General features: G+C 36.5%; 1 protein-coding gene across 7 annotated transcripts in view; it reads left to right on the top strand.

Moving 5' to 3' along the window:
• Plch1 (phospholipase C eta 1) overlaps window positions 1–11,949 on the top strand; it is a 173,902-nt gene extending 161,953 nt beyond the window's left edge. For 2 of the 7 annotated variants that reach the window (XM_045131686.1, XM_045131688.1), the window contains 5 exons: window positions 2,709–2,855; window positions 3,178–3,257; window positions 4,840–4,899; window positions 5,333–5,687; window positions 8,487–11,949. In XM_045131686.1, coding sequence (XP_044987621.1) covers window positions 2,709–2,855; window positions 3,178–3,257; window positions 4,840–4,899; window positions 5,333–5,687; window positions 8,487–10,573 — 2,729 coding nt within the window. In that variant the 3' untranslated portion in view covers window positions 10,574–11,949. Of the gene's footprint in view, window positions 1–2,708; window positions 2,856–3,177; window positions 3,258–4,839; window positions 4,900–5,332; window positions 5,688–8,201; window positions 8,230–8,486 lie in introns of all 7 variants that reach the window. The other 5 variants (XM_045131691.1, XM_045131692.1, XM_045131687.1 and 2 more) reach the window with 5 other exon arrangements.
• Window positions 11,950–17,254: the final 5,305 nt, after the last annotated feature.

Genomic DNA, 17,254 nt, shown 5'->3' with positions numbered 1-17,254 from the left:
CCCTGGACAACATAAGGTGGACCATAGCAATAGGAGAGTGTGCCAAACACTGGCATGGGGAAACTGGCTATAACACCCATAAGCCCACCCCCAACAATACATTGCCTCCTGGAGGCATTAATTCCCAAATCTCCATCAGCTGGGAACATAGCATTCAGAACATCTAAGTTTATGGGGGATACCCGACTCAAACCATCATGTCATCTCTTTGGGCCCTTTCTGGACAGTTCCTTCTTTGGGATTTTTCCATCTATTGACAAAGATAAGTTTTAGCTCCTCAGCTATTAATTCTTATGGCAGCTCAGTGAATCAATTCAACTTTTAGCTTCTTTTCTGCCATATATGCATGCATGTAAATCTCTAAAGATAAGTACATATGCTCAAACAAACATACTTCTTCTTTTTGTGATGGGGGTTGGAGGCAGGGTCTCACTCTAGCCCAGGCTGATCTTGAATTCACTATGTAGTCTCTGGGTGGCCTTGAAATTACAGCCATCCTCCTACCTTGACTTCCCAAGTGCTGGGTTTAAAGGTGTACATCACCGCTCCCGGCCAAGTATGCTTGAATACATTCATGTGGAGAATGTTCAGCATTTTCCCAATAAGTAAAAGAGTGCATTGCTTTCTTTACCCAAGTCTTATATCTTTTTCTTAGTAATCTAAGATTATATTCATTTGTTTAATAATTAATATAAACATATGTTTCTAAATCCCTAGTAGTTAATATTCTAAAATAATCTTAAACTATAATCAGCAAAACATTTAAGATATCAGCAGCTCATAGGAAGTCCTTGAAGAAGCATAGGTGTTCAAAAATTGTAGATCTATTCCTTGGGAAATTACATGCTTCAAGAAAGCAACATGTCTATATTGTAGTTTCCTACTAGTGCTTAACAAATTATTCTTTTAATAGCTGAATAAGTAATTGAGAAGTAATTGCAATGTCAACAAAAAGATCTCTTTTGTTAGGAAAGAGAATCTCAGAAATTTTCAACCTGTCAGTGTTTAATTAGCTCAAGGTTTTTTATAAGGCAAAGTGGTTAGCACCTCCTGGATACATACATTTGATAAAACATTTTAATTTTTCAGTATGAAAAACCAGAAACTTAGAAGGCACTTGGATTTTTATCTGTTTTTCTAGTTATTTGCCAGAGAGATTTCACTTAGAAATGTATTTTTGTTCTTTAGTAAGTGCCTTAGTACATTTTTCATTGCTATAATAAAAATTCTGAGGCTGGATATCTTATGAAGAAGTTTATAGAAGAGCTCATAGTTTGGGAGGCAGGAAGTCTAAATAGCATGGCACTGGCTGTGGCTGAATCACATCATGGAAAATGGCATCATGGTGGGAACATGTGTGAGAGTGGGAGATTACATTGCAACACAGGAATCCAGTGGAACAGGATTATAGACAGGCTTAATCTTATCAGAACTTAATCGGGGACCCATGAGTCTTACATCAACATTTTCTGAGGGCAGCACTTCCAGTGGTTTAACATCCTTATACTTGGTTCCATAGGCTAACATATTCACAACTTAAAAGTCCTTAGGGGACAAATCACATCTAAACCACTGAAGTGTTTGAACTGAGCATGCATCTTCTCTCCATATATAGTAGGTATGAAAGTCTAAGAAGTCATTGTTTCATGAGCAGTCACTAAGAATCAATAGTGTAACTGGGTCTTATCAGTCATTGTATGACCTTAGGCATACTTTTAAAAAAAGCTATTTAATTTAATTTAATTTATTTCCAAGCAGAGAGACAAAGAGCGAGCAAGCACACCAGGGCCTCTAGCCACTGCAGACAAACTCCAGATGTATGTTGTGCATCTCCCTTTACATGGGTATTGGGGAATCAAATTTGGGTTCTTAGGCTTTGCTGGGAAGCACTTTAACTAATGAGCCATTTCTCCAGCCCAGATACATTTTCTGTGCACATCAATTTGCTCAACCATATATTGAGTTATAGATATTTTCTACTTTAATCATGTGTTGTATAAATTTGAAATTTTACGTAATTTTGAAACTCAGTTATCTGTATAATTTTTCAATCAGTCATTTAAAACAAGCTGGGTATGATAGTATAAGCTTAAAATCCCAGCACTTGGGAGCTAGAGGTAAAAGAATCATGAATTCAAGGATAGCCTGGGCAACAGAATGAGAACCTATATAAAAACAACAACAAAAAACAACAATCTCCAATCCCTGCCTTGTCTCTCTTAGAAAATTGCTCTAAGAACTTAATAGGATATTATGTACTATAGCATGGAAACTTACAAAACCCCTTATGAAATAGTTGTGGGTGGTCATTCTAGTAGAAGAATCTGGTGGGTGAGATATATGATTCCCTTAGGGGAAACATTCAGTGCTGTTTTTGCTAAAATGGTCTTAGGATAGTGGCATAGTTTTTTAAATTATTGAATCATCCTGACAATTATAAGACTTCCTCTATAATACTGTTGGGCTTTGGAAATTAATAGAACTGATGTGTGATAATTTACAGGCAATTTTCTTACCACTTGTTTTCTAGCAGTGGGGTAAATTCATGGGCTTTCTTTCAACAAGGCATCCTGGAGAGGCTCAGTCATCTTCATGGGTTTAATAACCATCACAAGCTATTTTCACTGTATGCTCTCCAGATATTGCTGCCAAATCTTTTCCTACTAAGCCCTTTGCTTTTATGATTTTTCTTTTCCTGTTTCTTCAAGGATTTAACCCAGTGTGGGAAGAAACCCTAACATTTACAGTGCACATGCCAGAAATAGCTTTGGTTAGGTTCCTTGTATGGGATCACGATCCCATTGGCCGAGATTTTGTTGGACAAAGGACTGTGACCTTTAGCAGCCTATTGCCTGGTAGGTATGAGCTGGCCTTTTCTCTCTAGATTGGTAATTCCATTTTTGTTTTTTCTTGTTTATTTGTTATGTTGAGAACTGAATCCAGGTACTCACATACATTAGGCCAATCTGTTTTCTTTGGAAGATGGAATATGTGACATGAAACTTAAAAGATATTTAAAATATATACTATATAAATTATATATCATAATAAATGTGACTGTTAATGTGCTCTATAAAATGTAAAGGATTGTAGTCAAGATAGATAATTATATTATACCATCAGGAAAACCAACTACAAAGTTGACTAAAAGGAGACAACTTTCTTGGCTTTTATCAGGCTACCGGCATGTCTATTTGGAAGGACTCACAGAAGCATCCATTTTTGTCCATGTAACAATCAACGAAATATATGGAAAGGTAAGAAAAATCATAAATATACAATAATAATATGGTTCTCAAAAAATTACTAATTGCAAGTTATTCTTTCATGGAAGCCTGTGGGAGCCCAGCAAGTCTATTCAGTTCTCTAGCCATGTCCTGCTCTGCTCAGGGGTGTGTGCTCATTTCTTTCTCCTAGAGGTCCTCTCTGTACTGAATAGATTTGAGAAAACTATCATGTTGTCAGGAAATCATTTAGTTGATGAAAATAATGAAGCTATAAACTTTGAATTTTATTGTAATCCTCAAAAAGAACTAGTTTTCTACAGTAGGCAATATAGCATCTCAGAGGTTTAATGAATTTTCTATTCTAATCTGCCTATAAAATCTCACCTAGTTCTGTGTAGTAGTTCATCTATAACTACTGTAACTAAAGGTCTAAGAATTATTAATTAATTAAAAAATATCCACAGGAAAGATAGGGGAGGAAGGGAGGTAGGGAGAGAGAATATAACAAAAATGTTAAAAAAAAAAAAAGTATTTACTTCTCTCTTGCTACTGTTCTCTTTATTGTAGAAATGTCTGGTGACTTATACATCAGTAGGTAGTCATTCCAAGTGCTGGAAACTTGGCCCCTGCTATGAATTTTCAGGGCCAGGTGTGACTTGGATGACTCAAACCTGGGACTGCTCAGTGCTACTATTACTACACAGTCTGCTCTGAATTTCTTGTAGCTTTTCCAGAATATTGTGCATTCTGCCTCACAAATAAATGTATATTATCCTTCTGGCATAAAGCAAATACTTAAAATGTTAGCTACAATTAATATTATTGGGACTATAATCCAATTAAGGATTGGATTAGGGAGTATATGTTTATGCTTAGATCATTGTCAAATGGAGCTAAGTATTTTTATTTTTGAGGAGGGTGAAACTTTGTACCACATCTTTCAATGTTTAATACTCAGTTTCTACTTATACTACTTGTTGCTTTCTATTGACCTAAACCATACACACAAATATAAATAATTTTAAAATGATTCTTGAATTCTAGAAATCTTAATTTAACTATATAACATTTAATCAAAATGTCATGGTGGGAAACAGTAAAATTCAGAATTTGTTTAAAACTTGATTCTGAAATAAATTAAAATATGGAGCTGAAGAGATGGCTCAGTACTTAAATATGCTTTTTGGCCTGGGTTTGATTCCCCAGTACCCATGTAATGCCAGATGCAGAAAGTGACACATGCATTTGTAGATTTTTTTTCTTTCTTTTTTGTGGCAGGAGTGCCCAAATTCACTCTCTCTTTCCCTCTCTCTCAAATAAATAAATAATAATATTTTTAAACTATGAGGAAAGTGTTCTATAGTACTTCCATTTTCTTTCCTTAATAATTGACCACATTTTGGTTATTTTTTATTTTCAAGGTATGCTTGGTTTGGGGTGAACATCACCGTAATGTGGCAGTGTTGAGTTGCTCAAGTAATGAACATAAAACTGAAAATTACCAAAAATGGGAGGAAGGGTTTACAGACGTATATGCAGTTTTTCTCTTTTGTGTTTACTGGTCCCACTTCTTGAATGAGCCCAAATTGTATGTTTGTTTTCTCCCTTCCAGTGGAGCCCTTTAATCCTCAATCCCAGTTATACCATATTGCACTTTCTAGGAGCTACAAAGGTAGTTTTTTGGCATGGCACTTTGTTCTTGCTAGCATATTCTGTATTAGTAATTACAGGTGGCATGCTTCCTCACATCACTCCATCTTCTGCTTACCACTTTAAACCATACATCTGTTGCTTACAGGTCACTGATGTTTGTAAAAGTCTGTTAACTGTGGACACTTTTCCTGTCACCTTTCATGTATGGTTAAGAAACTTCTGGGGAAGGTTAGTCATGAAATTGAAAGGCTGCCTTCCTCATAAAATGAGGTTATAAGATATGCATTGTATCATGCAAACGTGCTGTGAGTTGTTGCTTTCTTGTTCTGGATGCACTTACTGGCTTTAAATTTTCACTGTGTGTTCATTTTTCTTAAACCCATCATTTCAAAGGTAAGTTGTTTCTGTAGTGATACACACTTAATTTGTGGATGGCCCTTTAATGTCTTCAGAACAGGCAGCTCCAAGGTCTGAAGGGACTATTCAACAAGAATCCCAGGCACAGTTCTTCAGATAACAATTCCCAGTGCATTCGAAAACGATCCATTGGAGATAGAATTCTGAGACGGACAGCTAGTGCTCCAGCCAAAGGCAGGAAAAAGAGCAAAATAGGCTTCCAAGAAATGGTTGAGATAAAAGATTCTGTTTCTGAGTCCACACAAGATCAAGATGGTATCCTAAGGAGGACCACACGGAGTCTGCAAGTGCGCCCTGTCTCTATGCCTATTGACAAAAGTCTTCTGGGGGCTTTGTCACTGCCTATAATGGAAGTAGCAAAAGATACTGAAAGAAAAGAAAACCCTTTGGGTGAGAGTCTTTATATTTCTCTAAACTACATTGTGTTCCCTTTTATTATGACATAGCTGTCATTCTGCAATTAAATGAAAATATGCTGAAAAGTAAATATGTCTCTTATGTTAATTCTCTGCCATAAGACTTTAAACTTTAGAGGAGAGAATAACAAAGGCCTCCTCCCATAAGGTCTTAAAATAACAATTCTGTCTGGTAATGATGGTGAGGCATAAGAAGTGTGAGCATCAGGTATGATAGCATGTGAGTCTGTGAGGTAGTGTAGAGGATAAGGAAAGCTGAAAAACGTGAATTTAATATTGGTTTCCCAAATGGTACTATATTTGGAACTGGCAAAAAGATTTAAAGTAGTAAGTGTATTTTTCTTTGATAATCATAGGTTGACTAGAATTTTACTGGCTATTATAGAGGTAAATATGGTTCCATTGCTTTTCCCACCATATAGTACATTTCCTTAGAAATGTTTATGGGGAAAGAAAACAAGCAAACTAACTTGTTCACTTGAAAAATAGCTTTATTTTACAAGATGTGAGTGGGATAGTGTTTCCTGTCACCTTGCTTCCCTGGTCTGTGGATGGTGGAGGGAAAGTGATATGCCTATGGTTCCTTCCTGGTTAAAGGTTCCACAAGCATAGGAAACAGAAGCTACCATCTTTTTCTTAATTTGTTACATTGTGGACTCATTAGAATTTTGATAAAGAGCAATGACAGCTTTAGAAAGAGACAAAGAGCTCTTGACTTTTGCTCATGACTCCCCATCCTATTCCAAATTGTGTCCATTAAATGAGTCTGGAATCATCTCAAACAAGTAGACTGTGATGCCTGATTTCTTTATCAAAATTATCATTTTATCAATGTAGTTTTCACAATATTTTTCCCCAAATGCCATTTTACTTGTATTGATTTATGTTGTAAAATATTCTAGGGAGAAAAAAGTAATTCTTTAATAGTTTATTGGGAGAATAAGAGTTTAGAAGTTAAAATTTTTCCTAATATGGGGAGTGCTCTAAATTCAATCCCTAGGACTGAAAGAAAGAAGTTTGGAAGTTTGCTAAGAGTAATTTCAGAAAAGGGAAATAGTAACTTAAAATTCATTAAAAAAATTATCTTCAGGGAATAAAGCTATATTCAATAGAAATTTGTAAGCACTAGTCTTGCTAAGTCTGCAGTTATAGTGATAATGCTTTCTAGGAGAGTTAGAAAGCAATCATGACATAATGTTTCTTTCCTACACTTTAAAAAGATATATAAGTGCCTAGGGAGATGGTTCAATGGTTAAAGGTGCTTGTTTGAAAAGCTGGATGGCCCAGGTTCCCCCAATACCCGAGTAAAAGTAAAGCTAGATGCACAAAGTGGCACATGCATCTGGAGTTTGTTTACAGCAGCAAGAGGCCCTGGCATGCCTGTACATTCTCCCTCTCACTCTCTGTCTCTCTCTCTCTCATAAATAGATAGATGATTAAGATTAATAGAAGGTACATTTAAAAGGTTATATGAGTTAATCATATATATATAGTATATATATAATGGAAAATGTGGACCAATACTTTATTGTTCAATGATTAAAGTTATAATAAAAGAAAAAATTGAATGGAGAAATTGCAGAATAACAGTTCTAAACATTAATGTGGGTCTTTGAAAAAGGGGCTGTCTGTGAAAGTAATGTGATAGGATGGTTTTTCTTTACAGTTTGAGGAGGCATAAATATTTTATAATTAAGAAAAATTTTTAAATATTTTATTTTTATTTATTTATTTGAGAGAGAGAGAGAGAGAAAGAGGGAGAAATACAGAAATAGGCACGGAGAGAGAGAGAAAGAGAGAATATGGGCGTGCCAGAGCCTCTAGCCACTGCAAAAAAAATCTCCAGATGTGTGGGCTCCCTTGTGCACCTGGCTTACGTGGGTCCTGGAGAGTCAAACCTGGGACCTTTGGCTTTGCAAGCAAGCACCTAAACTGCACTTCAGCCTGGAATTAAGAAATTTTTAATTAGGAAGATATTTAAGTGATATAAATTCTTACTTCTTATATATCATGACCCTGGAGGAATTAGAAGACTATTAAAATAATCTGACCAAGAATAATTAAACATTTAGTATTATCTTAGTACTTACTAGCCATCTGAGGCATTCCAGATTACTGTGAGTTGTGTGTTACTGTAGTATTCCTTACTGATACCCTGTTACAATTTTAGAGGGTCATGCAATGTGAAATTTATATGTTATAAACAAAAATATGCTTAAAGCATATTAGATACTAGTGATGACACAGAATTGAACAATTCTTTATCTTTACATTTTTGTGAATAGATATTGATATCGTGATACATTTATTGTGCCACACAATTACTTTAGAAATTGATTAAACTGTTTATTAAAAGGTCATTTAAAATTATATTATTTGTATTATTTTTAATAACTTTGAAAGCTTATAGTATCTTGTTTACAGGTACCACAATGCTTTGTTTAACAGAGCTGTCTTGTTCTGTTTTTATTGCCATGCTTCTGTGTAGTACAAATCTGAATAGGAAACAACTTAAGGTAATCCTCACTATAAAAGTATAGTAACTCATTGACATTTTTTGACAATGAATATTACATCCTTAGGTGATGTAATAGACATTCAAAGGAAGCTTCAGTGAAATTCCTATAAGTAAATATTTACCATCTATCCATCACACAAATTTCTATAATCCATAATTATATTCTACAGATTTACATTCTCCATGTGTCTGTCTGAAGACAAATGTGAGTGTTTGCAGGTCCTACATGAAATAATGCACTTTTGTTTCATTCAGCAGACAACAAGGATGGCAGAAGAAAAGGAAAGGCAAGCATGAAAGACCCACCTCTTCTAAATTTCAACCAAAAGTTATCCTCCTCAAATTCTCTCCTCTACAAAGATGTTAACCAAGTGAACTCCAGTGTTCTAACTGCCAGTGTGTCAATTATAGGAGAACAAGTTGGAATGCTAGTTCCTAAAGGTGGGAGAACCAAACCAAATGTGTCTAGTGATTGTCAGGGAAACCACTATGCAGACAAAATCCTTTCTCCAAAGAAGCCTTTGGCACTTGATTCTACAATGAACCAAATACAAGATCTGCATGGTACGAAAACCAAGGAACCCAAGAATGTACAGAGCTTTGCAGGAGGAAAAAACATGTTGTCAGAAAGCATCTTTTCTCAAGGCACTCTGGAGATTGAGGAGCTAGGGGACAGCAAAGCTAATGGCAAAGCTACAACCTCCTTCTCTCTATCTGACACCTCCATCCTCTGTTCTGACATACCTGGCTTACATTCAACTGCCATTCTGCAGGACAATGAAATTTCCCATCTTATTGACAATGTCACATCAACAAATGAAGGTGAACCAGGCAGTTCTATCTCAGCATTGATTGGCCAGTGTGAAGAGACCACCTGTCAGGCTAACTTTACAGTGGCTTCCCATCCTCATAACACCACTATGCCATCAGACCCTTCTCCTTTGCCTACCCTCAATCTACAAACTCCCATCAAGCATAGTTTACCCCAGGGGAAGAGCAAGGCATCCTTCTTGTGCTCATCTCCAGAGCTGATGAAACTCTTGAGTACTGAGACCAACAAGCCTGCAACTTACACAGTTGTCTATGGAATGATTGGCTCTCCCATCTCTAAAACCAAACCAGATAATGACCTTTCTGGTAAGTCCAGGACAAGACCTATGGAAGGCAACTTGCCTGAGTCCCCAAATGGTTCTTATGACTGGTTTCCTAAAAGTCCCACCTGCAAAGAGGACCCAGGACTACTGAAAAGCAGCAACCCTGCTATTAACACTGAAGCACTGCTGGAAGATATTAGAAAAGATCCCACTATCTGTGTAAATTCTGCAGAGAGCAGCCTTGTGGAAATTTGTGGAGAGTCTGAAAACCTGTCTCTAACAACCAGTGAATATAGCAGAGAAAGCACAAGTCACTTGGATTCTCCTTTAAAACTAAAGTACAGCCAAACTATGGCAGAACACTATCAAAGAAGCCTGAGAAATGGCTTCTGTAAAGAGACTCTCTGCCATTCTTCCCCTGAAATAGTCAACAATATTCAATATGTCAAAAATCAGTATATTTCTTGTCTAACCTATCAGGGTGCTGGCTTTCTGCATAACCATTTCTCACATTCAGATGCAAAATCAAACCAAATATGTGGGCCCCAGCAGTCTAGTGTTGAAGATTTGCATGCTCCAGTACCCATGCAGTCAATACATGTACCTTTACCTACTTTGAAATTGCCAAGTCCTTGCAAATCAAAAAGTTTAGGGGACTTAACATCAGAGGATATAGCTTGTAATTTTGAGAGCAAGTACCAATGTATTAGTAAGAGTTTTGTGACAAATGGCATTAGAGACAATAAAAGTGTAACCATAAAGACAGAGTCACTAGAGCCTTCAGATGCTCTAACTGAGCAGCTTCGGAAGCTGGTGTCTTTTGACCAGGAAGACAGCAGTCAAGTGCTATATCCAAAGCAAGAAGATAATCAGTTTCCTAAGATGTTGGTCAGAAAGTTGTCATCCAGAAGTCAAAGCAGAGTACGCAACATTGCCAGTCGTGCTAAAGAGAAGCAGGAAGCTAGCAAGCAAAAGGCTGGGACCTGCAGCACTAGGGGAGGAGTGGTTCTTAGAAACAAACACTCAGTGCCTGCCCTGGCTGCAAACCGTCACTCCACTGGCTCATACATTGCAAGCTATCTGAGGAACATGAAAGCAGGTGGTCTGGAGGGCCGTGGTATCCCAGAGGGAGCATGCACAGCCCTTCACTATAGCTACATTGACCAGTTTTGTTCAGATAATTCAGTTTTACAAACTGAGTCAAGCAATGATGACAAGCCTGAAATTTATTTTCTTCTGAGGCTATGAATTTTATAAAGCTGCATTTTCAACATTACAAGGAATCCTATAGAATTATCACTTGTCAGTAAATATGATCCTTGTTTTTGAGAGATTTTCCAATGTATTCTTAACTTGTATTTTGGTCTTCCTTTCACTTCATGTGTTCTTCCATTTTATGTGATTGTACATAGATTCTGTGATATTTCCCAGGAGCTTATGATCTTTGTCCCCTGAGGTATTATAAACCATATCAGTATAAAATATGTGCATGTCCTAAATGTGAGACTTCTCAGCAGTTTGGGTTACAATGTACTTGTGTTTCACAAAGATGCTCTTCACTGTGACCTCAGATTCTAGTCACAAATGCTGTCATCTTTACTTTCTAAATATTGAGCTGCTTAAGAGGCTACAAATGACAAAGAGATAATTTTTTTATTTGAAGCCATTACTATTTTTTCTTTCTAAGTTGAGAAGTCCAGATTCATTTTTATAATTTGGTTAAGTGTTTAAAATAGTTCCCTTGCCTTTTTAAGATTTCCTTACCCCACCCAAAATGAGAATGAAAAGGAGTTGGATAGCTTTTCCCCAACCCCACTCCCCCATTTTAGAATTGGATGTGAGGAAGAGAGCATATTTCTGTATTGTGGAAAACAAACATTTGTTTTACATAAATTTTGTTACATATTTTTGTTAATGGCTTTGTACATAACAGGAATCCAGTTGCCAAGGTATCTGCCACACTTGGATTATCTGATGTGATAGATTACAGATAATGGAGATAATGCAGAGCGAGAGATGTCCATCAGACTTAGACCAAAAGTATCACAAGTTAAAAGCTTTCAGGAAAAAAACACTTTTTCATAATAAAATCTAAGTGAATTGATTATTAGAAGAAATTCTTTCAGGGAACCAAGTAAGTATATTTTAGAACTGATACACATTATTTTCACTGTGAGTCCATTTTGGGGGGAGGAGGTTGAGGTAGGGTCTCACTCTAGCCTAGGCTAACCTGGAAGTCATTCTGTAGTTCCAGGCTGGCCTCAAACTCATGGCAATCCTCCTATCTCTGCCTTCCAAGTGCTGGGATTAACTGCATATGCCACCACACCCAGCCGTGAATCCATTTTCTATTGCACATTCACATATCCTTTGTTTTTGGTAACATAAAGTGTAATGATGTTCTTCCTGGAATTCATGAAAATATAATTAAAGTTGATTTATGAACACTTGGATTTTTTTAGCAATTTAAGTTCATATGGTAGCTGTTGAATAAAGGACACAGAGCATTTGGACTTTCTAAGTCTTTGTAGTAGAACTGAGAACTGACTATATAAGCTAGCTTTAATCAGCAATTTATGACTCTTAAATGTTTATATTATGTTAAAGAGCTTAATTCTTTAATGAGGTAAGGTAACTGTAAAGTATATTAAATAAGATCTGTTTCTTTGCATTTAGTATTGATATTGCAAATTAAAAATATAATCCTTGCCAACTGGTTGGTGATGATGATTGTTTGTGGGTAGGTGGGATTCATGTAGAAAAGTCAGGTGGCATGCTATTTCTAGCAAAACAGGGTGTAAAGCTTTGTGATGTGGGGGAGTGTAGCAATCAGTTCTTAGCTCTGAGCTTTTCCCCAAGGTTGCGGTCATCTTGGTTTTTTCACAGACAGTACAGATCTGCTGGAGGCAAGAATGAAATGGTGAAAGGGATAATAAGACATTTCTGTGCCCTGAATGAGCCTGAATTCTTTGTCTTCCTTGGATCTTTGAAGCTCTAACATTCTATTCTTAGATGTTGGTTCATTTTTAGATTATTTTATAAGAAACTGATATAATTCAAAGATGTTGAAATTAAATTGCAAATGAATTGATTTTAGCTGCATTTTATGATTTGGTAGCTCTGTTTGAAAAACAAAAGAAAAGGAGAAAAGGAAAAGAAGTCCAATTTTACACTTGAATGTTAACTCTACTTCTAAGGGCTCTAGACATAACATAAATTTAGGATAGGGATATCACAGTGATAGGGAATAGAGCAGTCCTTTATGTATCCATGTGTGTTCATCATCCATGCATGCTGCTGTCTTCCACCAACATGAAACAGGAAAGATGAGAAAGCAATTTCAGTATAGTGATTTAAGGTATTGTGTAATAAGCAGGAGGTGGCAATAAAACCTACATTTAAATAAAAGCATTTGATACTTAGATTAGACTCATTAGGATTTTGCTTGTACAGAGGATGGATAAGGGTCTCACTCAGTCTCAAGGAAATCAGACAAGTGAGTTCTCAATCAAAATATTAACCAATTTTATAATACCTTCATTTTGAGAGCTAGAGTACAGTAAGCCCATGTGTCTGAAAGTCTGATTCAAGCAAGCCCATTGGAGCTTCAGTTGTCTCATGATTCTTAAAGGCTTCATGTCATGTTCTAAAGCTGAACAATAACAGGTGGCTGGAAGAGTTGTTTGTAGCAGTAGCAATATCTACACAGGAGAGAAACAAGCTGTTTATCATAATTCTGATCAAGGAACTTTTCCCACTTCAGATGGTTTAATGGGTCCTCTCACCTTCAGAATAAGGGTTTATAAATTTTTATCCATAATCTTTAATTTAGTGCCTTTGTCTGTATGCACAGCATCATTTCTCCTACTTTAGACTATCCTCATTTTTCCATCACATGTTTCAAGATACTTCTTGGAGGATCCTTTTCTCTAGGGAGATTTCCCTGATAATTATTGCCTCTTCTTCAGTTTTTCCCAATTCTTCAAGAATTATCCAGTCCCATTTAGGGGCCTTTAGTGCATTGCAGAACTTTAGGTTCCATTCCATTTTGCTTGTCTGTTCACACTTGCCTCCTCTGTTGGACTCAGAACAGTGACAATGACTTGTACCCTTTTCTTAGTTTAGGATTTAGCACCTATGTTCATTTAATAAATACTTGGTTCATTGGGGAATAAAGAAATTTAGGAGATATGTGAGAGGAAAAAGCATGCCTGATGTCTCAGTTTGTTGTATTTTCAGGAGAAAGAAGGATGAGCTTTTGTTTCAAGTAGCTTTATGTGGTTATAACTGCATTATCTTTTCATATTTCCTGCTAGTTCTCCAATTTTATCCAGATACCTATCTCATCTATTTTTCCCATTAAATCTAGTGGCATTTTATTGCTTACTCAAATGAGCTGCGAGAAATCCAAGTTACAGGTTAACTTTTTTTTTTTTTTCCAGTTTTTGAAGATAGGGTCTTGTTCTAGCCCAGGCTAACCTAGAATTTACTTTCTCAGGTTGGCCTCAAACTCACAGTGATTCTCCTATGTCTGCCTGAGTTAACCATTTTGATGCATTCTCTACTACTATTCAGCTTTAATTCCAACTGCCTGGCCTTCTACCTTCAGGATCTTCCCTTCAAATGGTTCTTGTTTGATATATTGATCATATAATCCTATGGCCCACCAAAGAGTCATCTTGGCTTTCACAGAACACCTTAAAATAACAATAAACTAAAATAAATAAATAAATAAATAACAATAAACTGCCCCAAACCTATCAAGGATTTCAGTATCATCATAACTAGGCAAACACAAACTTCCAGGTAAAATGGTAGAATAGAGGCTACTTCTAGGTAACTCAGCCAAGTAGAGAGTCAGAATAAGAAAAAAAAAAAAAGTACTATTCTAAGTAGGGAGAGGAAGAGCTTCAGAAATCCATGAAGAAAGTGAACAGACATCCAAAAAGAACAGAGAAAAGGATAGACAAAGCAGAGACCTTTCCTGGTATGGGGAGGGAAAGCAGGAACTGTTTCCAAAAGTAAGTCAAATGAAATATTGGCATTCCTGCCCTGAAGACAAGCTCATTGCCCTCACAGTTGCAGGTTTTAATGAATTATAGGCAGATTAGTTCTTATTAAAAGAAATAGAATATGTTCATCTATAGAAAAATACAATTTATTATCAAATTAACAGAGGAAAGAAATCACTCATGTCAAAATTTTTCACTTGTTTCCCATTTACATTTTTCTTAATATTTCCAAGATCTTCAATAAAGTTTTTAACTTTGAATTCTTTTGATAGTTATTCTTGGAATAAGTGATTATTTTACATACCTATTCATGCTTTTTTTCATTTTCGTATCTCTTTCTTATTTCCATTCATTTTTCATAGTGAGACCACAGCTTGGGCTGAGCACAATGTAATGTCAGAAGGCCTACTCAACATTCTGAATATGTTTTATGTTTACTCCTTTTGTGTCTTCCATCTCCATTTGCTATGTTAGTACAATTTTGTATAATTTTCTATTATTTTATTTATTTTTTGTTGTTTAAAACAATCTAATAATGTTACAGTTCTTCAGTGAACCATAGCCAATAAAAAATAGATAACAAAGGGCTGGAGAGATGGCTTAGTAGTTAAGATGTTTGCCTGAAAAGCCTAAGAACTCATGTTTGAATCTCTAGGTCCCACATAGCCAGATGCATAATGACACAAGCATACAATGTTGCACATGCACACAAGGGGGTTCACACATCTGGAGTTTGTTCACAGCAGCTAAAGGCCCTGGCATGCTCTCTCTCTCTCTCTCTCTCTCTCTCTCTCTCTCTCTCTCTCTCTCTTTCTCTCTCAAAATAAATTTTAAAAATAGATAATAGAGACATGTGAGATGTTAGAACTGGCTCATATGATTATGGAGTTACTTTTTCATTGCTAGGACAAAATAGCTCACCAGAAGCAACCCATATAAGGAAAAGGATTTAATTCAGCTTACAGTTCCAGAAGGTAGTTTATCATGGGGGAAAAGCATAACAGGAATAGGAAAACTATCACAATAGCAGGGAGTAAGTAGAGAGAAAACAGTAAGTGGACATTGACTATAAATCATACCTCAAGGCCTACCTGAAGTGACACACTTCCTTCCACAAGGCTCACCTCTGAAAGGGTCAAAAACCTTCCCACACAGCATCAAGAGCTAGGGATTAAGTATTAAAACATGACAGCCTATGGGGTCCATTTTACATTCAAACCATCACTATTGCAGGCCCAAACAAGTTGATGTTAATAGTACCACGAAACATTGAAAGGCCTGAGAAACACAAGAATTGATCATGTGAGTTCTAGCTCAAGTTTGAGTTCAAAGGCAGGTGAAGGCCATGTCAGGTTAAAAACAGGCAGAGGGAAGAATTAGCCTTTTTTTTTTTTTTTTTTTTTTTTTTTTTGGTTTTTCGAGGTAGGGGTCTCACTCTGGTCCAGGCTGACCTGGAATTAACTCTGTAGTCTCAGGGTGGCCTCGAACTCTTGGCGATCCTCCTACCTCTGCCTCCCAAGTGCTGGGATTAAAGGCGTGCGCCACCACGCCCGGCAAATTAGCCATTTTTTACATAGGCAGGCTTTTGACAAACTGGCAGAGAACCATCTACATTGGGAAGAGATAGCTCCGTTATTCAGTCTATCAATGCAAATGTTAACCTTACCAGACATATGCATAAGACACACCCAGAAATACTGTTTAAACAACTATTTGGGCACCACAGGGTCCAGTCTAGTTGACACATAAAATCAATCATCATAACTTCTCAACATAGCAATTCAAAAGGCATACAATGGCATTTTGTTTCATTATTGATAATATTAACTTAGGTCACTTATATAAAGCAGTCTTCCAAATTTCATTGCTAAAATGTTAACAATTTAGTCTGAGCATTTGATACGTGTTTTAGTAAAATATTCCTGGCAATGTAAATACCCTCTTTTTGATCACACTCATTAATGATTGTTCAGTAAAATCATTATCACTCTAATGTTATCAAATGATGTTTTAAAAAATGATGATTTAATAGTTTCATCATTCTAAATAAATTTGGATTCTGTAGTAGACAGGTTTAGTTTTGTTGAGATGAATTTCCAGACCAGTTATGGAGGAAGGGAGTTTTTGAAGCTTATAGGTCCAAGGGAAGTTCCATAATGGCAGAAGAAGCTGGCCTCCTTTCACAGGCCCAAGAAGAGAGAGAGAGAAAAGCCATAAGCCCAAATAGCCAAAAGCCACAAACACACAGCACACTTTGGAACTAAGCACTTTGCATATCTTTAGATTGGAATTTTAAACCCACCACCACACCTTGGAGCTGGACCATAAGATCTACCCAGTGACATTGCCTCTAGCCACGTGGCTGCAGATGCAAACTACAAACTAATAAAACACTAAACATATTGGAGGCCATCTATTCAAACTACTGCATTCTGCCTCTGGTCCCCAATAGATTCAAAACCATCACACATTTTAAATTTTATTTACTCTAATTTTAAAAGTTCCCACCATTTTGACTGACTTAAGATAGTTTTAAAGTCTCAAGCCTCCTCTGAGATTTAAGGTTTTCTCTTATCTGTGAGTCCTGTAAAATCAAACAAGTTAAATACTTTTAACAGATAAAGGCACAGAGTAAACATTTTCAACTGGTATAAGGCATAGCAAGGAGACACTAGAACAATGTCAACTCAACAGACGTCAAACTTCTGCAGTTCAAGTCCAATACAACCAGACTGACTGTCTCTAGATTTTTCAGTTCCACCTCTCTAGCTGGGCTAAGTAACCAGGGTAAACTTCCATCTTTAGCTAACAGCCTCCATGGTAGCCCTTTCACAGTCCTTGTATATCCAAAATGTCTTCAGGTCTCCATGGCTCTTCCAGCCTATCAGGGTCATCATGCCCTGTATCATTCCACATC

Source organism: Jaculus jaculus, chromosome 12 (genome assembly GCF_020740685.1).
Source record: "Jaculus jaculus isolate mJacJac1 chromosome 12, mJacJac1.mat.Y.cur, whole genome shotgun sequence".
In the NCBI taxonomy this organism is placed as follows: Eukaryota; Metazoa; Chordata; class Mammalia; order Rodentia; family Dipodidae; genus Jaculus; species Jaculus jaculus.
This window is presented reverse-complemented; position numbering and strand designations above follow the sequence as displayed.